The sequence below is a fragment of the Strix uralensis genome, chromosome 1 (genome assembly GCF_047716275.1).
Source record: "Strix uralensis isolate ZFMK-TIS-50842 chromosome 1, bStrUra1, whole genome shotgun sequence".
Taxonomy (NCBI): Eukaryota; Metazoa; Chordata; class Aves; order Strigiformes; family Strigidae; genus Strix; species Strix uralensis.
The window spans coordinates 78066047-78091638 of record NC_133972.1 but is presented as its reverse complement, the minus strand read 5'-3'; the positions used below and the strand labels follow the sequence as shown (position 1 = coordinate 78091638).

The following is a 25592-nucleotide window of genomic DNA, read 5'->3' as shown; positions in this document are numbered from 1 at the left end:
CTGGTGTCCCTGTGGAAACAGTCAGGTCCCAGGAGAAAGTGAGAACCTGCAGAGGCTTCAGCTCCCCAACTGGCTACGTAGTTGTCCACACTGGTGTGGCAACGGCAGGACTGACTGAAGGAAGAGAGGGTAAGAACCCACCTTTGCAAGAGGAAGGTAAAGCAGGGAGACATCGACAGACATGGTGTGCTTTTAGACCCAATTGAATAGGATGTAAAACACCACAAATTTCATGCTGTACACACAGCAGCATCGCTAGAGCTTAGTCCCCGAGCAGGCTGGATATTAAATTGATCAAACTGGTAATGAAAGTGGGAATTACTCCATCTCAGCCGACACAAGGCAGGTGACCTTATTAAAAAATATGCCAGTGTATTTAATGGGGTAGGGCAGTTTCTTGGGGAATTCATGATTAATGTGGCTATAACTCTGGAGATCCCACAGCTAATGCCCCTGGAAAAAGTCTTAGTTCCACTATGAGATGTCCTGGCTGAAATTTTTGAGATGGGACTGTCTGAATACAGTTGCCTGAATTCAGCCACTATTTTCTGACAGAGAAGCCAAGTCAGTTAAGAACAGCTGCATTGATTAGAGGACATGGTGGCCTCATGCTGGACATGACAAGCTGGGTATGTAAGAAACCTCAGAGCCTACTGAGGGATGGCAATGTGCCTCTCTGTGGTCTGTTCAGGCTAACCACCAGGAGCAGCTCGAACTCCCATGCTGTTTAGTCATCACCGAAACAACAGAAGCCACTGTCCGAGACACTGACTGCACATAATGTCCTGAGCCAGACCTGACTTGGAGAAACCTCGTATCCACTGACAACCAACGGCCTGGCGCAGGGCAGTGTTTGCAGCTGTCTTGAGCTATATGCATGTATATAAAAAGGATCTGAGAGTGAGAAAAGCAACTCTCTGTGCACCTCTGAGAGGGAGCGGGCACTTAGGAGGGTCGTAACATCCCAGCCCAGTGTTGTGTCCCCAGCAGGTGCTGAGGCCTTCAGAAGAGCAAAGGAGCAGGGCAAGCAAATGTGGCAATTTTCCTGACACCCTCCAGCCTTCCAGCATTTGCAGACCAGGGTCTTGTGAGATGGATGTAGTTGCTGTGTATCCAAGATCAGTCCTCTCTCATGGGCTTGACCAGTCACTAGAACGCAGCCCACACAGAGATGGAGCAAGCAGAGGCTTAGGAGTAAAGCTGCCTGTTTTCTTCTTCTTGCTGTAGGTGCAGGGGAAAGGAGGCCTTTGTGCATATTCTTTGCAAATAAAAAGGAGTATAGCAAAAGCTAACCTAAATATAGGCTTGGGGTTCCGGCCAAGGAGTGCTATCAGCGTGAGCAACAGGCAAGAAGCTGTAAGTATTTCCAAAACAGAGAAACTGAGCCAAACTGCAAGAAAAGAAACAGACACTTGCAGAATTTTCAGACTGCTGAGTGGAATTGCAGTTCAAGGCAGGATCCAGGCATGCTGCAAAAGGAATGTCCCAGAAAGCACCATGAAGTAACCCATCACGGGACAGAAAACTCACGTCAGGTTACCAGCTGCCAGCTATGTATGGTAACTGGGGAACCCAATAAGAAAACCCTAGTCTGGGAGAGGCAGTTTAGCAGGAAGGGACCAGACAAGACGAGGCTGGCTGCAGGAGCTGAGGAATGTGATGTTGTGCAAGGCAGGAGATTTCCAGTAGTTTTCTAGCCTCTTTACAACCTTCCAGCAACCCAATATGGGAAGACTAGATTGTCCCAGCTTCGGTAATGCCATCAGGGTCTGTCTTCGACCCCATGGTGACTGGTGATTGCAGCCACTGCCCTTCCCGTAAGAGAGCCATAAAAAGGTTTTGCATAAGCAGTAGAACAAGGGACCAGAACATAAGCATGAACCTCCACCCAAGGCAAAGGCAAACAGGAAGGTGCTTGGCAATTTGAAACACTGTTTTGGGTGTGCATACATCAGCAGCTCTAAGGAGATAATCAGGAAAAAGATGTGGAGATGGATGTGAAGACTTGATAGAGCCTGAAGCAGGGCTCCTTCTGAACTCCTTCTGAAAAGGGTGATTCTGGTTATTTGGTGTGGATGACAAGGACAGGGGAAAAATAAAGACTGTCTTCACAGCAGGACAGTGGCAATTTTAAGTGTGAGTTTGGGGCTTATGCAATGTGAGGCAGACTTCTCACCAGCACGGATTGCTTTGCCCAGACTGTTGGTTATACAAAGAGGAGACCTTGGCATACAGTAAAGACTCCAAAGGGAAAATGAGGCAACAGAAGTTGAAAAATCTTAGGCCAAACCTTAAGAAAAACATCATACTTTGGGCTAAAAAAGGCAGCATTTCCATTGGTGGAAAAACTGCAGCTGTGCAGCACTGGCCAATTTCTTCCCCAGTCTGGCAACCAGCATTTGTCACTCATCACAAGTTACTTCTGGCAGTTGTTTGTCATTACTCACTGAGAACCTGGCAGGCTCTAATGGTCATGGATGTCTAACATTATCTCCCGAGCAGACCTGGAGTACAGTGTGATGGGGACACTTTCAATCCTAAAGCCCTTTGGGAGGCTCCAGAGCCCTACAAGCCAGGTGGCATCTCACCGCTTCTCACGGCCTGGTGGGGTGGGAAAGGGACTTTTTCAAGGCAAGTCCTGGCTTGACTCTACCTAAACATAATAAACGTCTGTCCCAGCCAGGAAAACTTTAAGGACAGCACATACCTACCACAGCCTTCTGAAAGAGGATCCTGATAATTCACTGAAAGAAAACTAAGCAAAGAGATGGAGCAGGCATCAAGCTAATTTGTGTTCTGATGAGAAAAGACATGAGAGGTGAAATACATGTCAATAGTAAACAGTTACAGATTTATCATTTATTAAATGATTTTTCTTTATGCTTAGGATGAATCACAAAAGTATCATACAAATACTTTTCCTTCTAGAGTGGTCCAGGACTATCCTGAGCTTACCAAAATTGCAATGCTAATGGTAATTAGCAGAGATGACGAGCATATTTCTAAGTGATGACCAAGTCCTTTTGTTGACAGTTGCTAGATGTAATAGGATCCCTAGCCCAGCTAAGAGATACTGTAATACAGACAATCATAGGAAAGAGAGCTGGAAAAGACCTAGAAAGTTACCAGGTCTGGACCAGTATGACCTGCAAAATTGCTGAAAAACCTATGCCTAACCTGCTCCTGAAAACCATCAGCAGGAAAATTCCAGCCTCTCCAGACAATCTAATCCACATTTAACTGTTTATCACTACAAAGCTTCCCTAATGTCTGATCTTCACCTCTCCTGATGCTATCTAAGATGATTAGTTCTTGTCGTATGCACAGAGAACATGGAGAATCAGCTACTCCCTTTGTATTTGCATCAGGATTTGCTTCTGGTTTTGTTTTTTTACATATTTGAAAACTTTCTGGCTATTTTTTTCTTTTTAGATGACAAATTAACTGTATATTTTTCTATCCTTCCTGACAGGTGATGTTTTCTAGATGCCTATGGACTTTCTGCTCATTTCATACCTGGCAACAGGTTATATTGCCAGAATAAGGAGCCCAATAATGCTAAAAGTTTAGTGGCGCCATTAGAAATAAAAGGAGTGATCCACGTAGCTGCTGTCTCTCTGGCATAGCCAGACACCCATACCAGCAGGCAAGGCTGTGGTTAGCCTTGCTTGGCAGAGCAGGTCACTCCCACCCTGCAGATGGAGTTGCTTTACTCCTCTAGCTGCTAAGGCACATGCAGCTGGGAACGGGCCCTTGGCCATGCAGGGACTGGGCTGCAGTGATGCTGCCCTGACCTGGCACCTCCCTATGGGTCTGACACCAGCTGCCCCACTTCACCCACTGAGGGGAACACCTTGGGTTCATGTTCATAAAGTTAGCTAGTGCCCAGATGTCTGCAAAATCCAGGTAAGCTACCTTTGGATGTTCCTCTAGTACACCAATGCATACATTAACTTGCAGTAAGAAAACAGATCTCTCTCCATGCCTCGACCACACCAGTGTCACCTATAAAACCCAGTCATATTTAACAGAAGAAAACCAACCTCACCACCACAGCCTGCCTGTCCTCTATTAGGACATGTTTAATTACGTCTTGCTTTCTCTGCGTAGGAGGATAAATGAGCAGGGAAGAGAATGCTGTGCTGTTGCTCCTGAGCAGCTGATGAGGAGTAGTTTGCACAGAGGTGAGTACGTGTCTCTGTTGGAAATTAATTGGAGACGGGAAAAGTAGAGTGCTCTGCTTTGGCCCAGTAGCAAGTCTGACTTGCAAAATGCACTCTGCTAGAGACTAGGCAGCTTAACTATTCCTGAAACCTTTATATCTAAAAGCCTACTGCAAATTCAGACAAGCAGTGAAGTTCCCACAGTATAAGAGGTTCTGCGTCTGGAGCTCGAACGCATGGCAAAACAAAAGTGGGTAAGACAGTACATTGTCTGGCCCCTGCTGTTTGTGCAGACAGATGTGCTCACTGACTGCGTACGATTAGATTACTCAATGATTTTACCGGACCATGTGAGCTGAGCTAGCGTTTGCCTTGATGTGTCATTTCATCTCTCCTCCCATTTGCTGTGAGTGCCGCTGCGTTGTGACTGTCCGGTGTCAGTGCGTCTGCCTGGGAGCTCCTGTTTCAGGTAGGCTTGTATTTTCTTCTCTTTGAATAGCGAAACAATTACTGGCTGGGAAGTGCAGGAATGGGAGGGGCTGCTCGGAACAGGAAAAAAGGGAGGGCAGAGGAGAAGATAGAGGAATAAACTTTAACTGCTCCTGCTCTCAGACTCTGCTTTCTCTTTCCTTGTGTTACACAGTGCGTATATATATATCTCCCAGCTCAGGCGGAGCATGTGAGTAAGGCATGTGTTAGAGAAGATTGCTGCCAGGCAGGGCGCACCAAGAGGAGTGTTTTGGGGTTGGGGAGACTGCACATTGCACGACATCCCAGAGCAGCACAAGATCTAAGAAGTTTCATCTTGGTGCGAGAAGGTGTGAGGGATGAGGAAAACCTTTACTTGGGCACAGGGCACTGAACTGTGGTTACCTGCGCTTCTTAACCAGAAAAAACACACTGAGGAGAAATTGTTTGCTTGCAACAGCCTCACTGTGATTTTAACGATGGTGCCAATTCAAACTGACAGCTTTGCATGAGAGGCTGACAGCTTTGCATGCAAGGGTCATGAAAAGGAATGTCATGATACAGATGGTTTTTTTCCTAACAATAAAATAGAAAATGCCAACTGACTTCAGGTAGACATGAAATGCATAACGTTTGTCGCTACTGACCAAGGGCAAACAGGAACTCAAAACTGTGCATCTTGCTTGTGCAAAGCCTGTGCATCTTGCTTTTTAATTAGCTAACATATTAGCTAAAACCAATTACCTATATTTATAAAGGCCAGGAGCAGTTTACTGAGTACTAACTATGTTCCTAAAATAGTATCTTGTTGTTTGGAAAGGTCTGTTCCCATTCATCCACAGGGAAGACATTTCAATTGCTAATTCTACTGGGGAATATGTTTCCACTGCAGGAGCCACACCAAAAGCTGCTCTCATATTAAAACAAGAATTACTACAATGCAGGTCCAGGGAACAATAGAAAGGAGTGGCACTGCAAGTCTCAGTCAGCAACCATTTTACTTCAACCAGCACAAACCCCTTTTACACAGCTTCTGTCAAACAGCATGGTAAATTTGATCTCCCATTATCATTTTGTCCAGTAACTGGTTTTGCACCCAAAATATGCCAAGGTCCAATACAATCTGCAACAGGAGAAGCCACGGGCATCATGAGGTCTCCTGCCACCTTGCTGCTTTTTCACTGACGTTTCACGTAACATGGTTCAGATTTACATCCAGACTTGGCTGCTCCTTGCATCTGAACTTCAGATGAGTCTGTAAAATTGACAATTCACCAATACCTGAGAAAGAGTTTTTTCATTGAGGTGGCTCATGTGACTTGTACACTCTATTTCTTTGTTTTGCTGCTCTTTTATTTTGTGTGTGTGTGATTTCTGCCTGTAATCCAAGGCATGGATCTTATTTCACAAAGATCAGCACAAGGTAGAACTAGTAAAAAAAAAAAAAAAAAAAACAACACAAAAAACCAAAGGTTTTGAGAGCTTGGTTTTCCACAGCAATCATTTGCATGTATGTTCTCAGGTTTTTAAATATTAACTGTGTCAGACAATTGAGGCACCAGGATTAAGAAGTAGCACCAAGCATGCAGCTTCTTTCCCCAAAGGCTAGTAGTACTGCAGGATCATGATTAGTCTGGATTGCTGCAAGGGTGTTGCAGCAATGTCTGTGCAAGAAAAAAACCCCAACAAAACACACCAAAGCAAAGTTAAATCTTACATTTCACTCCTATGATGAGCAGGCCTATCTCTTGTTTCCTCCATGTACCTTGCTTGTTTGCTACGGACCACACTAGTAATGCAAACCTCGACACCTAAGAGAAAACAGTCTCCTTAGATATATATATTTTAAGTTCTTAAAAGTTTTCCTGGCTGTGTGGCAGGTTATACAGCGCCTAAAATAGTTTTAAAAGCATCTGAGCAGACAGTTTCAAAGGCATCTAAATGTCTTGGAGGATCTCAGCCTTTGGTATTTCGGAAAAGCTACTGTGGGAACCGTGTAAGAACTTTCCTGTCTTAAACAAATTGCTTGCTACAGTAACCCAGACCCTGCCCTCAATAACAGGATATGGCTGTTTCCTACAGCAACCCTGACCTCAACAAGAGGATGCAGCGCTGTTGAAAACTGGCTAAGCAGAACCAAGATATAGTCTTGTGGCACACAACTTCCTTGGGAACACTGGGGACTCCTGCAATCCCACAAACCCCCAGTTTGATTTGTGCATACCCAGGCCTCTTGGAACATGAACCAAGTGCATGATGTGAGACTCTTAGCGCCTGCCCCTTTTCACAATGGGAACTCCTCCCTATCATAACATGAGAGAGGAGATAGGGTGGAGACTTTTATGCTTAAATACTCAAGTTTTGCGTTGCTGCGTGTGCACTCACTGCCCTCAGACCTAACTGTGCAGGACATTGCTGGAACCCAGGGTGGTGAACTCTCTGTCTCTCCTTTTCCTTTCTTTTTCCCTTTCTCTCCTTTCTTTCTTTTTAGTAACCTCAGGCACAAAGGGTAATTGCTTTTCTTTATTGCCAGAAAATTAATTCCTCAGGTGATTCAAATGTGTAATCAGTAAGTTTGTGTGGTTTGACTATTTGGTGATGGTTCACCTTAAGTCACCCCAAGGTATCAGCTAAAGACCTCTTGTTAGTCCCTTCTTCTGTGGTACCTGTGCTCTCTGCCCTCAGCTGAGACTCCCCCAAGGAAATCCTGGCTCCTGCAGGAATGCTGGCACCTGCCCCCAGTTTTCCTCCTTCCATGTTTTCCTAACTCCAGCTGGATAGAGGTCTCATGTTAAGACCATAGCACAGGGGAAGAAACAGTCTTGCAGCCAGTTGGCCCAGTGAGCAGGTGGGAAGACAGTAGCCTCAATGGTCTGTGGAGTGGACAGAGGAGAGGAAGAGGCTGCCAACCTTATAGTCACCTGTGGTCATGGCAGTTTGTGTTACTGAGGTGTCAGGCAGGTGAGTGTTTTTTGCTCCTGGATATAATTCACTGTAACAATCAAATAAGGGAGGAGCAGTGGTTTGGAGCACTCCAGCACAGGCTCCCTAGGACAGCATGCACCGATAACTGAGCTGGGACACATTTTCCCCTCATGGTGGTGTTTGTTGTGCACCTTTTTGCTAGACTTGGATAGCAGTCTCAGCTCAGCATCTGCTCATCTCTCTGAATCCTCTTTTAACAAGCTGTACTGTTAGACTGTGGCAGCATTTTCCAGATGACTTCTCAGCAGCGTCATGTGAGTCTCCATTAGTGCCTGGGACTTTGCACACCTCTGTTCCAGCCTCTCAGCTCCATCAGAGCCGTCCTCTTTCCGAAAGCGCTGGTGTCTGTGGAGAAGTCTGCACTGGATCTTCAGCACGACCACAGCTATCCTCACCTATCCCTGCTCACTCCCTGGTGAGGAGCAGCTCTGCTCCTTGCTGTCACCAGGTAAGCTTGACTGCCAGGTCTGTCCTGCACCAGTGCCCCTCTTGGGGGACGTTCTGGCCACAAGTCCTCACAGAGCTTCTCCAGTGCTCCTCTCTTCATTACAGCTTGTGACTGCAGCTGATGGGCTGAAGCCACTGCCTGCAGCCTTCAATCTGTTTGAACAGAGAATCCCAGAGACTCTTTGGAGGGAGGAAAGTGCAGCTTCTGGGAGGGACCTGCTAGTGCCTGAGGTGACTTGTCTGCATGAGTTGGAAGGTAGGTGATGGTGTTTCTGCCTCTGTAGCATGCTGGACTGCCCAGTCAAAACATTTATTGGCATAATCTCAGATCATCTGGTATTGCCTCAGCATTAGGTTGCATTGGAGAAAAAATGACATGATGTTGGAAAAAGTTTATATGCCCCAAATGTGCTGTCTCATGGCAGAAGATCCACCTGAACAGACTCCCAGTTGGAAGAGAGTTACCAAGTATTTGACTTTAGTCAGAGCTATGCCACAAGCTCTCATTGCATAAGCATGTTGTGTTACCAAATGCATGCATGGCTCTTAGAAACAAGAATGTCTCATCAGAAAGCCTAAGGTTAGCTTAAGTAGTTTAAATAGCAGGTTTCACTAACCCAGTTCCTTGTGATGGATGTAAGCTTGGAGCTCATCTCAACTTACCCATAGCACCTAACAGAAACTATTTGACAGATTTCAAATTTACAGATGAAGAAAACATTGCTGCAAAATGACTCTGATATAACTCTACACAGAGGCAAAAAAGATTGTCCTCCTTCTTATATGTGACTGTTGGTGGCCTTACAGGGTAGCATGGTCTGCTGAACAAGCCTTTCATAATTCTGAAGCAGTGATGACTGATACACTTGGGTGGTTCAAAATAAAAGTTCTCTAAGTAAAAAAATATAATTATACAAGAGGTAAATATGAGGTTTTCCTGTCACAGGGTGCATGCACGAGAAGTTCTACAGCTATATGATACATGCAGGGAGAGTGGGGAGGGAGCAGTTAAGAACATACCCATAAATTGAATTCAGGGACACTGAAATATGTAGTGCCGGCTGTTCATTGCCAAGCCTGTAATTATGCAATATGTCTATTTAATCTTCAGGGTGCTGTGGAGCAGCTTCCATCTGCAAGTTGTTTGCTACTTATGCTGCTTCTACATCAACGATGACTACGAAAGTATTAATACTGAAAGTAAGGACAGCAGCTGCATACTATGTGTCAGACGGATGCATGCGTTCTCCAGCAGGAAGCAAGCGCAGCCAGCAAAACAAGCTGTGGTGTTTGATCTGACTTCTTTGCAATATTTCAAGTGAAACTCTTCTTCTGAGCAGCAATGAATACACTCAGATATTGCTTCTTTGCTGTCCTGATTCTCAGTGTTTCACTTCCATTTGTTTTCTATGCTGTTAATTTGCATGCACAAAAATCTCTTAGGAGACTGAACTTCTCGGTGAGTTCAGCTTTAGCAGAAGCCTGTAAAGCACTTGTTGAAGATAAAGTGTCCTTTCTGAAGGAAAATGCTTTAAAAACGTCGTTCAGAGAATCCAGCTGCACGGAGTATGTCACACAGAACCACTACATCACCCGCGCCCTCTCGGCCGAGGAAGCTGCCTTCCCCATCGCCTACGTCATGACCCTGCACAAGGATTTTGAGACCTTTGAGCGGCTCTTCAGGGCAGTGTACATGCCCCAAAACATCTACTGTGTCCATGTGGATGCTAAGGCACCGACCCCATTCCAGCGGGCTGTGCAGCGCCTGGTGGGCTGCTTCCCCAACGCCTTCCTTGCCTCCCGGGCGGAGCGGGTGGTCTACGGCGGCGTGTCCCGCCTGCGGGCCGACCTCCACTGCATGAGAGACCTGCTGGCCTTGGCCGTGCCCTGGCGCTACCTGCTCAACATCTGCGGCCAGGACTTCCCCCTGAAGACCAACCGGGAGATCGTCCGCCTACTGAAGGGCCTCAGGGGGAAGAATATCACCCCTGGCGTGCTGCCACCCCCCCACATCACCGCACGCACCAAATATGTGCACAGGGAGCAATTATACTCTTTCTTTTCTTTCATGCTGTGGACATTTGTGCGCAAGGCGCCCCCGCCACACAACCTGACCATCTACTTTGGCTCTGCGTATGTGGCCATCACCCGGCCCTTTGTGGAGTTTGTGCTGCAGGACCAGCGTGCTGTTGATCTGCTGGCCTGGTCTGAGGACACCTACAGCCCTGACGAACACTTCTGGGTGACGCTCAACAGGATCCCGGGTGAGTACACCTTCACTGTTTTTTTCTGCAGGCACATACATGCATGCACAGGTGTTCACGTTCATGCACACGCACAGAGACACATATCTGATGTTGATTTTGACAAAGCCTAGATGAAAAATTTAATCGGATCATAATTGATGTAAAAGGCTGACCTATCAAATAAGCTTACTTGCCCTTTTTGACTATTGAGGGAGAGATAACTCTGCCATGCAGGATGTGCATTACTGTTCTGCATCTGAGCAGGAAGAAGCCTAGGACATCTAAGTTCAAATTGAAATCCTTGGACACTTCAGCTGATTTAAGCCTTTTACCTGTAAAAACTGAGATGAAGAAAAGAAAAGAAATAAAAATTAAAATATGTAAGCATTGTAGTGAAGGTGTTTTCTACAAGATGTTAATTTTGCTGGGGGAATTTTATTTTTCCACAAGTAGAAGTCAGTTCCTGCCTCTCTATTTATTTACTCCAAAGCCAGAAAATCTGAGTTCAGGCTAGAATCTGCTTCTAGTCTTCATGTGCTTTTCTGTGGGCACGCATACATGCACACACACGAGCTCTCCCATAACACCTGCAGAAAACCCATGCTCTCCTAACTACTGCCTAAACTCCATCATACAAGGTCAAGGATTTGTTCAGAGAAACAGAATTAGAGCCAGTGTTTTTCATCTTTACCTTGTGAATTTACAATTAGTTTTACCTTGCTCACATGACTGGGAAAGGGTCAGAAGATGCACACGACTTCTCCCCCATGCGCGTTGCTTTTAGAAGCACGTGGCAGGACTTTACTGCTCCCGACTCCCTAGAGCTTCACACCAGCCCAAAGCAGGGATACAAGGAATGGCAGCAAGGATAAATTCCTTCTCCTGTCTTTCTTTTTCTTTCCACCCTCTCCCTACTGTAATGTGGGAAACGAAAACAGGGAGCAGTAACAGAGAGGCAGAGCATGTCTATTTTAATCTGAGCAGCAGACTGTGGGTCCATTTTGCAAGGCCAGCCTGCTTTCAAATTATCACATAACTCTCTGTGAGAATAGTGCTTGCTCTTCCAATAACTATATTTTATAACTGGCATTCACAAGATGCACAAATGATTACTGATAGAGATATTTATGGTATCATAATTAACATATATTGTTTGTCGCTAGCTGACTTTTCCAGGAAGCTGTTTGCCGTGATCTTAATATAGTCCATTGCCGCAGAAGCAATAAGCCTGGGACCAGATATGTTCTGCACAATCAGAAAGCTTTAGGTGCTTGCCATTGGTTGTACTATACTTTGTAGCTTACATAAGCTGCGTATTTCGTTGTTTATTTCCAGGATCATCGCCGTATGCTTTCCAGTGTTGTACACTAGCATAACATTTTTTTGTTCCTGTTCTCTTTGCATCCAAAAGATGCAACCTTTCCACAGCAGATATGTTTCCTTCCTCTTCCTTGTTTTCCCTGCCATCACTTTAGGGTGCTTGGCCAAAAATGGCCATGCAGGTCTGACAGATGTACTCAGGGGCTGCTGTTGTCCAGGATTTTGAATCCAAACTTGTAAGTGAGGCATAGGGTGTCAGACACTCACTTGAACATATCTAAGTAAGATCCAGAGCTCCGAGCTACTCTGGGCTGAGAAGTCATCCCTCTCCGTGCACGGGGTGTTAGCCTGGGACTCAGTTTCCAGCTTTAACAAAAACCTCTTGTCCAAGTTTGACCAAGCCACTACCTTTTAGCTTTTCAGGCGTATCAAAGGGAGATAATGGTGTCAGTCAGTGGTCCAGCTGTCAGAACAAGTAGAGGTCTCCAGGCAAGCAGAGAGCATTTAAGGACCAGTTTGGATGGACAGCATATCATGAAAGAACTAAATCAAACAGATATTTGTAGTTTCACTCACCCATGATAATCTCAGTTCAGATAAAAGAAAAAAAATACTGTTTGGTCCCCAAATCTTAAAATAGCGTGCTTATTACCCAGAGACATGCAATGAAGACCGAGATTTTTTTTAGCCCCTTAAAGGCTAAAGACTTTCAATTCCCATTCAGTTGCTTTTCAAATAACAGTCTTACCTTATCTTTAGTATTTATCTCAGACCATTTATCTCCCACATGAGTCCCATGTGACAGAAAATTCTTGAAAGTCACTTTTAAGATAAGAAAGAGAAGCATGGGGAAATTAAGGGAAAGTATTTGCAAAGTATGTAGGCCTGAAGTGACTGGCCCTAAATCAGTTCCCCCAGGTCTCACAAGAAGCTTGCACCACCACAGTGCAGGTCAGTGGCCAATTCCCAGGCCAGCAGCATAACCACTGGGACACCTTTCCCCTCTGTGCTCACATTGAGCAGAAAGTAGGTTCTGTTCGCCATGGCAGAGGTGTGCCTCCACAGTTCATGCTACTGAGTCCTTCAGGGTAACTTACTGAAACCTCTTCCAAGCCAAAGTCCTGTTCCCACTTTCATGTGATACGGTCACAGCATATGCATGATTTCGGATACAGGCAATCTCAGGTGATAATCCCTCACAGTACACACTGATATGTGATATGTACATTGACATACACATATGCTGGTCCACTAGTAATTTACACATTGTTCAAGTTGAAAAATCCAGTTGGCTGGATTCCTTCTCTGGTGGAACCAAACCAGAAGATGTACATTAGCAGCACATCTAGTGCACTGCAGCAGCTAAGGGGGACACAGGGATCCCAACAGGGGAACAGTCTGCACCACTGCCAAGCACAGTGCTGGTCCTAAAGTTCACACCAGCAAGTATGTGCCAGTAGAAGACTCCGAAATGTCAAGGGCTCATGTTGTGTAAGTAGCTAGATGGTGCCTGCTCTTCCACAGCTGCTGTTCTCTACCAGCATGCCATTTTGGGTGGTCCTTCCTTAGCTTTATGTTTCTCCTGCCTCAATATTCTTTCCTTGCTCTCCATCTCTTGCCATTTCCCCCATGCTGAACCTCACCTGTTTTTTAACATTCCCCTTTCCTATTGCTTTTCTCCCCTGATGGTAAGTGCAAGAGATTGCAGCTTCTGGCGCTCATCGAGGATCCTTGTTCCTGGATACCACAAAAAAGCCCTCCATGAGAACATTCACATCCAGACACACTGCTTTTTCCACCTCACTCCAAGTAACATCATCAGTAACATCATCCAAGTACCCACATCTCCAACTCAGATGCACATAAGGCAGGGAAGTGTGGGGACACACTAGGCTACTGGAGGATCACTTGTTTGGGGCATTGGTCTCAGTTTTGCAGAGATACAATGAGTATTGCCAGTCCCAATATAAGAGCTGTTAAATCCTTAGCAATCCCCTCAGGCTCTGAGCTGCAAGAGAAAGTTTGCATTTAGCAACTGGCTGTTACAGAAAACACCCACTCACTCCCTGCCCTGTACGAGTGCCCAGATGTGTTCTGGCAACAGAGCAAGGCTACAGACGCATCCTGCCATGCTAGAGTAGCCCTTCTAAATTTCCATGGAAGCTTAGAAGTCCCAGAGAAGGGGGGAAAGAAAAGGAGCACCATGTCCCTTTTGCTCTTGTGACAACCCAGAAGGGACTTTGGGTACACAGTGTGCCACCACTGCCTGCTGCAAACCTAGACAAACTTTTACATCAGTATGAATTTGAGGTAGTTGATTACTAGAGGAGGTAGCCCACAGTCTCCTGTGCAAGCTCACAAACTCAGACCACTCTCTGATCTGAATGGGCAGATCCCAGAATCACAGGGCCTCCAGCAGCTTCCCATCAAGCACAGGCACCTGGGCACATCAGCAACCTTCACACAGTATCTTTGAGTGAGGGTTTTTCTCCTGTTGCTGCTAATCTGACACAGAAATTGGGAATCCATGGAAGACGATGTTGGATTCTAGCTTGTGCTTACTTTTTCAAGGATTCACCCAGCTGTGTGCTGACCACAATTTTAAGTGTTTTTGACATAGTTGCATATTGTGCCTAAGTGCAAAGAATCACACTCAACTCAGCTCTCTCCAAGCAGGATGAAGGTTACGAACATATTCACAGAATCACAGAATCATCTAGGTTGGAAAAGACCTTGAAGATCATCCAGTCCAACCATTAACCTAACATTGACAGTTCCCAACTACACCATATCTCTCAGCGCTATGTTGTCCCTACTCTTAAACACCTCCAGGGATGGGGACTCCACCACCTCCCTGGGTAGCCCATTCCAACACCCAACAACCCGTTCTGTAAAGAAATGCTTCCTAATATCCAGTCTAAACCTTCCCTGTCGCAACTTGAGGCCATTACCTCTTGTCCTATTGCTTATTACTTCATTAAAGAGACTCATCCCCAGCTCTCTGCAACCTCCTTTCAGCTGTAGAGGGCGATGAGGTCTCCCCTCAGCCTCCTCTTCTCCAGACTAAACAACACCAGTTTTGTCAGTGACCAGGAAGGAATGAAAATGATGCATAGTTTTGTTTGTGAGTGGAGTGTTAAACCCCATGCTGATGGCAACTCTTCAGTTGGGAGCTGAATGGTAGACAGAAAAATAAGGAAGAGTGTTGGCATACAGTATATCTCAGGTAGTGGCAGGCATGTGGCAGGTACTAATCAAGCTAGTACCCTCTCAAGAAAGATGGGAGCTGTCCTTGTTAAAATTTCACTGCAGTTTATCTGAAGCAGTAGCTTTACATCCAAATGAGAGATGGTGGCTCTCAAGGAACATCTCATTCACATCCCATGGATGTGGGTGTGAGATACAAGAGTAATACCAGAAAATTCTAAGTAGCCCTGCTAGCGCATTAATCAATCATGTTAGCCAATCCCGTATTTTTAAATTTTTATAAGGTCATTTGCTTGTACAAACAGACCTGTGTTTTTTCCAGATGATTTGGCTTGCACTGAGCTCCTCACTACAGCAACTTAATCATTCAAAACTACTTTAGTACCTCTCCATTTCACTGTTGTTTGTAGACAGGCTCTTGGAACAACCTTCTTCACAATGCACACATTATACTAATATGCACTATTGCGGTTCTGTTCTGCTTGTTAAAATTGTTCCTTTTCCTTAGCTTACTGCCCACCCTTCAAAAGATAGACAGACAGTCAGAGACGCAGAAGCTTTTAAATATGATTCCAGTCAGTGATGCTAGTTGAATAAGCCATGTTCTAGAAAAAAGTATTTTGTACCTATGTCTGAAGTGTTACTCATATAACTAATCCTCATTCTCTTGTTCATATTCTCCATTATTTTAATGAGACTTCCTGATTGAGCAAGAAATTCTCATAGAAATAAGGCATTAAAAAAAAGGGATTTTCCTGTGACTGTTCCTGAGTCTCATACCCACAAAGCTGTTATAATTTCATCACCAAAACCTTCCTCTTGAAAAACCTGCTTAAGGGAAGATGTTGCAACACAGTCGCAGCAATAACAAAAACACCTTCATGGCAGAATTCCCTGAAAAATTACTCTTGTCCTCTATCCACCATTCAGGTATTATAGTTCATCTGAGAGATATAACTTAAAATAGGGTTTGGTCTCTGTGCAATCTACAGTCATTGGAATTTAAGTACTGCTTTCAATAGGAGCAATACTTTGCTTCACAACCAATTGTTTGCTTCTTACTAAAACACTACTTAGTGATGACAGGATAAGAGTTTTTGAAAAGCCACAGCTAATAAATGGGCTTATGTTCCTGTGTGTTGTGTCATGTGCCTGTGCTTGATTCTCCTTTATCTTTACAACTATCAGACACTGGTGTAATAGGTTTCAAACAGCACAACTCCTTGAAGAACAGAATAGGATGAGAGTAATTTAAGGAAGAATTTTTTTCTTTCTGAATTCTGGCATCAGGTAATGTCTGTCACAACTCATGCATGTAACCAACTAAACTTCAGTCCATCTGCAATAACAGAGACTTTTCTCGATGTTCCCAGATGCTGAGCTGCCAACAGCCCTTGTTTGTGTTAGGGGGGAACTCCAGTCAGGCAACCTGAACCTGTCCCTATCTTTCACCTATGAGAAAATTCATCTGACCACACCTAAAGCTGCATTATGCATGTTGAGAGACAAACCCTGCTGCCAGGACCCTGCCTGGGCAGCCGCGGTAGAAGGTGGTAGAACCATGCCTGAACAGGTGCCAGGGTGGGCACCGGTGGTTTCTACAGAGCGGCTCTCCTGTCGGCTGTCCTTGGTGCCCAGGATGTCTCCTCAGGTCCAGCTCCGGGAAGCAGGGGTTTCCTCAACAGCCCTGCAGAGTTCAGCTCCTCCGATGCAGGACTGCAACCCTGCCAAAGACGCTAGAGTTAGTTTATGGGTCAATAACAGCTCAGAAAAACCCTCAAAAATTATCATCAAAGAAAGCTGCTAGAACCGAGACCCTTTTCTTATTATCCATTAGATGATTCAACACAGGAGGTGCAGTTTAGCTCTCTTATAACTGTCAACAGCCTGATGGCTCAAGGAGATGGCATGCTTGCCTTAATTCAGACTGCTGTCTTTTAAATAAGCTTCTTTTTTTTCCTGAGTTTTATTTCCTTCTCTCCAGGTTCTGAGGTCTGCTTTAAAGCTTGACACTCCTGAGTTTATTTTAGTTAATGCCTCAGCCCTTCACACACACAGTTTGCATTCACATACACCACTGAAATGAAAATACATGGTGGCAAAATAAAAAATTGAGCTTTGTACATCTTTAAGGAGGGGTGGTGTGTTTTTTTCTCCACTGTTTCAGTCTCATCTTGAGAGAAAATATCTTCTTCTGAGAGTCCCCCATATCTTTACCAGACACCTCTCTCCCATGCACAGGTGGGAGAACTTGTCTTGCAGGACAAACAAGAAAACAGACAAACCAGGATTTCAGAGCAAACCATTCTTACATGTTGTCTTATGAGCCCGGTCAGACAAATTCTTCTTGCTGTACAGGGTTAAGAGGTGATCCTTTCCATCCTACCCGCATTTTCTCATCAGCTTCTCTCCATCTTCCTAACACTGACCCTTGATTTCTCCCTATTGCAGTTCTGTAAGATGACAAAAATTGGAAAAAAATCAACAAACCAAACCTAACTAACTGTTGGAGAACCTGAAAAGGACTAAAATAGATTGGATGAACCTGAGAGTGAAGCCCTGTGTCCACGAGTGGGACTTCTCATGAAGCTGGGAGGGTTGCAAGTGCGGTGGCCACCACCAGAAGGCAGGGTCAGCCCCTTGCCGCCAGCACTGCCAGCACCAGCCTGGGGGCTCTGTCTGGAAACCCACCATGAAGGCGGCAGGTGCAGGGAGCATCCTGGGGTGCTGGGCCAGCTGTGGGTGGTGGCGAGACCACCCTTCCCAAGTGTGGGAGGCAGCTTGTGGCACTGCATTTCACAGGCCAGCCTCGCATTTGTGTCCTCTCAGCGTGGGACCGCCTGCGAGGTGCCAGCCAGGCCAGGGGTGGGCCCAGGCTGGCAGTGCGAGCCACGCAGTGCTGGCGGCGGGCGGCAGAGTTGTTGGTGGCCGCCACAGTGCTGCTGTGCACTGCTGTGTTGCTGTGGCATGGCAGGTGTCAAGTGGTGGGCAGTGGGGGCTCCCTGCAGGCCATGGTGATGGAGCGACGCCCTGCTGGCCGGGCAGGCCTCCTGCCTGACAGGTGGGCAGCTGCAGCCAGCACTGGGGGCAGCTCCCTGCAGCGCGTACGTGTCCCGCAGCCGCTACATCACCTGTGCCCTCTCGGCTGAGGAACCTGCCTTCCCCATTGCCTATGTCATGACCCTGCACAAAGATTTGGAGACCTTCAAGTGGCTCTTCAGGGTGGTGTACATGCCCCAAAACATCTACCGTGTCCATGTGGACGCTAAGGCGCCGGCCCCATTCCAGCAGGCTGGGCAGTGCCCGGTGGGCTGCTTCCCCAACGCCTTCCTCGCCTCCCGGGCGGAGTGGGTGGTCTACGGCGGCGCCTCCTGCCTGCAGGCCAACCTCTGCTGCTTATCTTAACTTCCACCATCAGCACCACTTTCCAGACAAACTGTATTTATAAGAATGGATCCCAGAACAGCTTTTGAATCTGAAATCAGTTGCTGAAACAAATATTTAAAGGAAAATGTGGTAAATCCATTTTTTTCCCCACGTGCTAAGGTATAGTTTCCCCTGCTCTTTAATTAACTTACAAAAATGCCTAGTTTACTCAGTCTGGGAGATGGTGAATACTGTCAACTCAGTAGTTTTGTTATCCTGGAAGGCAGTGCCTTCCAGTGTTTTTGTGGATGTCCTGGAGTTGTTCCTGTTTTGTCAGTCATCTTTCTGCTTTCCCACTGTGTCAGCATTTTCCAAGTCTTTCCGCACATCACATTTATTGCCATCTGTTATGAACAGGTTTTTAATTTGGGATGATAATGCACGTCCCAGGCCATTTAAAGTGTTTATCCCCTGCCATCACTGCCTCTTTTTGTCTTTTATAAAGTGATATCTTTAACTTAATGCTTTCTGTGGAAGAGTAACATTTTCTGAATTTTCTCCAGGACAAAACCACACATTTTGGCACGTTATTTTATTTGATAATGGCCTAATATACAGAGGGGAAGAAATAAAGTAATGAAGTTCTGGTTATAGCTTCCACATATCTCTGTTTATGACAAAGTGCTATGGTGGATCTGCTGTTGGATCATATGGTCTTTTAGCATCTGATATAAAAGTCATGACTTGGTATTTGCAAACAACCGTCTTTACTTACCAGGAACAACTATCCTTAAAAACACAGAGCAGAGCAAGCAAACAGAAAAAAGCCCTGATGCTTAACCTTTCTCCCATCCAATTTCTAAAAAAACCCCACCCCCAAACCCAACCCTTCCTGACATTATACAGTGCCTTTAGGGTCTCGTTTGTCCTTCACTGTGCTCCTCTTCAAGATCACAAGCAAAATAGTTGTTGGGTTATGGTAACTGTACAGGTACTGTACTTGTTACCATCTAGGAAAGGAACAGAAAAAAACAAAATAGCAACAAAATCTTACTTTGCTTTCACCTTTATTTTTTAGAAGACACCAAGGTTAGGATGATGACACACTCTCAGCTACTGTTTTGGCACCAAGGGCTTCTTGCGTGTGCTGCAGTCACCCGCTGAAATTGTGCTTTACAGAACTGCTGGCAAATCAGCCCATTTAGGATTGTGGTTAACCAGCAAAATAAACAGCCTATATTAATACACATATTAAATGAAGTTATGAAAATCAAGAAGATGGACTAATTATCCTTAAAGAAAGAGAGAGAGGTCAGAACTGGAGATTAAAATGTCAATTTCATTTTAGTTAAAATCATATTTGAAGGGCTTAGGTTCCCCGAGGTTTGTTGACATCTCATTGTAAATTGAGGAAAATGGCTGTCTTTTCAATATACAGAGTTAGGACAAATGACATCTAATAATAGAAAAGTTATGAAGATGTTTTAATAAAAAGCTGCATAGTTGCCTCCCTGCCATTCACACGTGTTTCCTTTAAAAGGAAAACAGGAGGAAGTAGGAATGATGGGCTTTAAATATCCCTGTTCAAAATCTGGAAGAAAAACACTTGAACACGTTTAGCTGTTAAAATAGCTTAACTTTTGCATCAGCTATGGTTAGGCTATTACCAGGGGTTATTAATATTTAATAGTAATAATACTTAACACTGTTATCACTATCAGACTCCTCACCCCCTGTGCGCACAACAGAGATTGAAAAAAATCACAGAGTTTTGCTAGCGAAGAGGGCTGTCTGCTCCAGGGGGCTCTGGGGTGGGGGCTGAGCTCTAGCGGTGGGTGAGCAGCACAGAGCAGCGATGCCCCAGCTTGCCCTGTCATCCCCTTGGCTCCAGCCTCCTGCTGCATCAGGGTGCACAGGGAGCAGCTGGGTTGGTACGAATCCTCTCCTCCCCGGTCACTGCCACCAGTCAGTGCTGGTGTTTCTGTTGCATTTGTTAAAAAGCTGGAGTCCCAGGTACTCTTTGGTGGTAACACTGCAGTAATTCTTTGCATTTGAGCAGTCTTTCCCTTTGCCTTCAGCTTCATTAGGAGAAAGAAGAAATAATGTCTGCATTCTTGTACCTGCTGACATGCACGTTGGCTCCCCACACGTTGCCTGTTCTGCCATTTGATAGCTCAGGGGCAGCGCTATGGTCATTGCTTGCTGGGCAGGAAAGAATAAAAGATGGTTAGTTTCTTCCAAGCAGTCAAATAAGTTATACAGAAGTGTTTGTGCCACAGTGAGAAATTGGGGCTTTTCCAGCTTTTCTTAGAAAAGTGGTTTGTACATCAGGTGGTGGCTACACAGTCTGTATCATTGTTTTGTTCTCCAACAACTGATTGAGCCAATAAGAAAGACAAAATTTGCTGAACAGATGAGTTCATAGAAAGCTTTTATTATTCTATGCCTTTGCCTTTTTTTTTTTTTTCTTCTGTATTCTGAAGACAGTTTTAGGAAGTACTCCAACAAACTTCTTTCACTGAATTGAATATGATACTGCAGTGCAGATTAGGCATGTAGGTTTCCCTAGCTGTACCCACCTGATCAGCTCTTGCTTTCAAAGGCAAAGACTTCATCCATGGCAATGATCTGTTCTAGTTACTGCTTTGCGCTGAAGATACTGAAATTCCCTTGACTCACAGCAGTTGCCTATACATTGCATACATGTTGCCTGTTTCCTCTTCAGGATATACCAACCACTGCATGTTCAGAATTTCCCTCTTAATTACTTAAAACACATGTTTACCAGGTTATAGCAGGAGTTGATCATTTACTGATGAGGAGAGGTCCTCCTACCAGTTCATCTCCTAAATAGGTCCTGTGATCTGCCTAGACTTATTATTATATAACATTATAGGCTATAATTGAGTTTCAACATCTCCATCCAGTTATATCATGCTTGAATTTGTTCTGTTAGCCTCTTTTCTTAAAAAAAGCAATAACAAAAAAAGGGAAGTATTTGCCACTAAACTCATGTGAAGGAACTAGGTGTTGGTGGCCCAGTATTCAAATAGCCCTTGGAGGGCAGTGCTGGTTGGGAAGGTTACATAAGTGACCATACATGCATGCAGTATCCTCCTGAGGCTATTGCAAAGGAGGCATTTTATTTCTCAAGTGAAATGTTTAGGTCTCTTGGGCTGACATCTTGTTTATGTCATGAAAGCTGTTTAAATGAAGAAACTTGACAACAAGGTTATAAGCCAGGCATCTGTTGATGCATATTCCTAAGTATTTCATCCCAGTTCTGTGGAGAAAGGTCCTAGAGGGTGGACATAGACCTGCACATAGCTGTTAAAAGAACTAATTATTTGATTTTCTGCTATCTAATTGCAGGTGTCCCTGGCTCCATGCCCAACGCATCATGGGAAGGTGACCTGAAAGCAGTGAAGTGGATTGATATGGAAGAGAGCCATGGAGGTTGTCATGGTAATGTGTACATTTTTCTCCATTTCTTCTTCCTGTTCATACAGTAAAAAACACCTGACTGTTGTTCCTGTATCCTACAATTCTTTAGACAGCACTTCAATGGAGAGAAAACATTAGAAAGAAAGTCATCTCCTTCATAGTCCACATGTGAATGATAGTGAGAATCAGGAATTCTATAGAATATATCACCCTTGGAAAGGGAGATATTTGTCAGCTCTTAGGACTCACATGAGTTAGCTGACTATTTTCTTCCCTTGAGGGAATTTTCTCGCAGGTGGGTGGGAATAGCCCACATGTATGTCCCACATGGGGACACAGATGTGCTAAAGCCAGCAGCAGTGTGCAGGGCAGGTGTCCTGTGTGATCTTGGACAAATCCCAGCTCTCAGCTGGGCTCTGATGCCTGCCAGAGCCACAGCTGATGCAGAACCTAAGGAGCTGTGGGCTGACAATGATGGCTGAGCTTTGAGTTCTCTTATGTCACGTTACTTCATAACATGACACTAGCAGTAGATACACTTAGTTTTTCAGTCACTGGTTTGACCATGGCATACTGCTAACACTTCTGACATATCCAAGTGGAACAAGAAAGGGAATACCAAAATGCTAATCCTACAAATTTTATTTCAAGAATTCTTCATCTATAACATAGTTGTTTGTATTGAGGAGAAAAATTTTGAGAACTTCAGTCAGCTTCAATCACAGCAGTTTCACACCAGCATAACTGTATTGAAATCAGTGAAATTATACCAGTATCACCCAGAATTAGTTAGTGGAAAATCTAGTATGAGTAAAAGCATCGGTTTCTCTTCACTGGCAGAAGGAAATTCCCCTTTTCTGTGTTTCAGTCTTGTCTGAGAAAGAGTCTCAAGTAGTAGCACTTCTTTTCTGAGCTATCTCCTTATTTTGCTCATTATTTATTCTGAAGTAACTTTCTTCATTTCATCCCATTGTAGATACTTATTCCCACTGCATGTCCATTAGGCCTTTTAGTATGTTTGTTGTGTAGGAGATTATTTATAGTGGCTTTGCAGATAAAACATCTTAAAAAGAATGATTCAGATCTTTGATTCTGAAGTTGCTTTTTTTCTTTTCCTTTTGGCAGGCCATTACGTCAGAGGCATTTGTGTATATGGAACAGGTGACCTCAAGTGGCTTTTTAACTCCACCTGTATGTTTGCAAATAAGTTTGAGCTCAGAACATACCCCCTGACTGTGGAGTGCCTAGAGCTGAGACATCGGCAGAGAACCTTGTCCCAGAGTGAGGTTCAGGTGGAACCTAACTGGTATTTTTAGCTAGCAAAACCACAGGCTACAACATCAATAAAAGCGGTCAAGAGAACAGCAGCAGCAATCTGAATTTCTGCTGTACATAAACTCATGAGATGGGTTTCTTTTGGATGTTCTGTAGATGCATTTTGTGTTGGCTTGTCTCACACTGCCTGCAAATCTCACCTTCCACTTCACACCTGGAGGCCAAAGTGTGAGAGATCCAAAAAGAGACACCAGGGCAAAGCTCCTCATGCAGCTGGAGGAGCTTTGCACTTTTGCCATTTTTAATGGGCTGTTTTCTAGCCCCAGTTTTTGTCTTGCTATACCGTCATTGCTATCTTTTTCTATAAAAATACAAACAGAATCATGCATCCCTGGCACTTCTCATGTCTAAAAGGCAAGTGTGCACATTTGGTAAGCAAAAAGTTAATGAGTCACAGTCAGCAAGATCTTAAAAGCAGGAACACAACTGCTGGCTTCACATACAGACGCTGTTCTGGCAAAGATACTGATATTTACTGCAGAGAACTGATGGAAAAGTACTGGAAATGGAATGAAGATGCTGCACCTCCCAGATCTTACCTGCTCTTTAAATATCTGTCAGGACAAGGTTTGTAAGAGAAAACAGCTTCTTTTACTAGATCAGTGGGTGTGGTTCGAAAAATCAGATAGGCTTTCAGGCACAGGAGCCCTTCTCCCTGTCTGAAAAACAGGGGTTTGTGTATTTGTCTTACTTGGCCAACCAGCAGAAGTGGAAAAAATAAAAAGACTCTCTACAAGCAGATTTTGGCCCACCAGTGTCCTTAGATCGTTGTGTGTAAGGACACAGAGGGAGAGATGGAAAGCAGAGAAGGAAGTAGCAAGATAAATATTTTCAGGACTGAACAAGTAGTAACTGAGCTTTGGCAATAACTCAGTAATCCTGTGTCATATTTTGATATGGCACAAGCCTTCTTCCGAAGTTTACTTTCTTTCATCTTCCTATAACGGTTAGTGCACATACTTAACCTTGGGGTTCACTTCATCACAGCCCTAATTTTATTCACCAATAGCAGCCACTAGAGGGAGGCCAACAAATACCTGAGCAGATTTTCCCTTCCAAGTCTACGTAACCCATTAAAGCACACAAAATCTCAACAGACTAAGCATGCTGCAGAGAAAAAATCAGTGCTTGGCAATATTTCAGTCTGAAAAACAGAAGGTAAAAGTTATGGGTATTGGTCATCATGTTCTAAAAAACCAAGCAAGGAGACTAAACTATGAATGCTTCTTCCTGTAGCTATGATGGTTTTATTTACATGGCAGGTTAGCAACACTGTTGAGTGACCTAGTCAGCAGCACAAAGGCAGTATAAATTGGGATGCCTGAATCTAAGGAGATTGTGTGCTGCTCTCCTGTCTCTCTCCTGAACAAGCGATGATGGCTCAAAGAGTACCTCTTGAGTAACAGCAATTTACCACCAACTTTATTTAAACTACTGCTAATTTCAGGGCCTTTTAACAAACTGGATTGCAAACTGCAGCACTTCATAAATGACAACACATCATATTTAGATGTCCTGAAGCACAGCTGGTAACCTCCAGGGAAGGTTCTGAACAAGCAGGATCTGCCTCAGTCAGCTTATCCTGTATTTATAGCTGCCAACACCTAATAACGCAGATCCCTGCAGAAAGACACTGAGAATTTACCTCCAGAGCACAACTTGGGTGGAAATCCTGTTTAGTATTTTGGAGAGGGGAGAAGAAGAGGGCTTTGCTAACTTGCTGCCATGGTGGCATCTTAAGAGAGAAGTATTTCAGAGAGAGTCATTCTTTTACGGAGGGAGTTTTAGGGTGTCTAACTTAAGAGAGATCTGGAACCAGCCCCCACCCCCCCTTTGCTCTAGCAAGCTGAATATCCCCCAAGCTGAAACATCCCAAATAAAATAAAGGCATTCTTACTGTTTTATGTGAACATTTAAAGTAGCCCAGAGTACAAACAAGACTGTATTTCATTGTTCAGACTCCACAGGCAAATGGCAAAATATCACTCAACAGCAGAAGCAGTAAGCTTGGCAATTTGAAACTACTGGTATAAAAGGGTGTTGTATGCTGAGCCTGAACCAATATAGATATTTTAGGACTGGGTTATATTGCCTGTTTAAGTAAGAACCCAGAAAAACATCACAGATTTCTGTCCCGCTGTGATTTAGAGGGTTGGTTTTTTTCATGAATGCTACTCCAGGTAATGTTTTTCTGTAAGTAAATTAATATGTTTTCATTGTGTGACTGATTTTTGGGTGCAGCACCTGCCTCATCAGCTGCTTCTTTTTTTTTCTAATAGAAAGAACATTACATTTAATCACTGTAGAAGAGAGAAGAGAAATATTTCTGGCAGCCAAATGTAAGAAATGCATCTAAACAAATGAAAATTAACAGTATTGGTGGTACTTTGGAATAGCAGTAAAAGACAGGGAAAGATGAAAAACTGGAGGAGGTTGCTGGTAGGAAGGACATTAAGAAGGGTTAGACTCCTGTGCACAGCAGTAACAACAGTGATTCAGTTCAGCAGCTGTGGTGCACCTCCATAGAGGGAGCTTGAGCTCTGAGTAACCCATATCTGTACCTTCTTGTTTTCTACAATTATGGTGAGGCAAAAAAAGGTAAACTCTTTCC

The 25592-nt window shown here is 44.4% G+C and overlaps 1 protein-coding gene across 7 annotated transcripts; it reads left to right on the top strand.

The window, feature by feature from the left end:
* Positions 1–4559: 4559 nt before the first annotated feature.
* Positions 4560–23013, top strand: GCNT2 (glucosaminyl (N-acetyl) transferase 2 (I blood group)). 7 transcript variants are annotated; one of them, XM_074872099.1, is made up of 6 exons: positions 4560–4632; positions 7818–8064; positions 8169–8319; positions 9175–10327; positions 21575–21667; positions 22772–23013. In XM_074872099.1, the coding sequence occupies exons 4-6, from the start codon at positions 9406–9408 to the stop codon at positions 22960–22962; spliced, it is 1206 nt and encodes a 401-aa protein (XP_074728200.1). In that variant the 5' UTR covers positions 4560–4632; positions 7818–8064; positions 8169–8319; positions 9175–9405; the 3' UTR covers positions 22963–23013. The 7 variants fall into 7 exon arrangements, with proteins under 7 accessions (XP_074728200.1, XP_074728218.1, XP_074728228.1 ...); XM_074872117.1 differs by having other exon boundaries at positions 8149–8319; XM_074872127.1 differs by having other exon boundaries at positions 4579–4632; positions 7830–8064.
* Positions 23014–25592: the final 2579 nt, after the last annotated feature.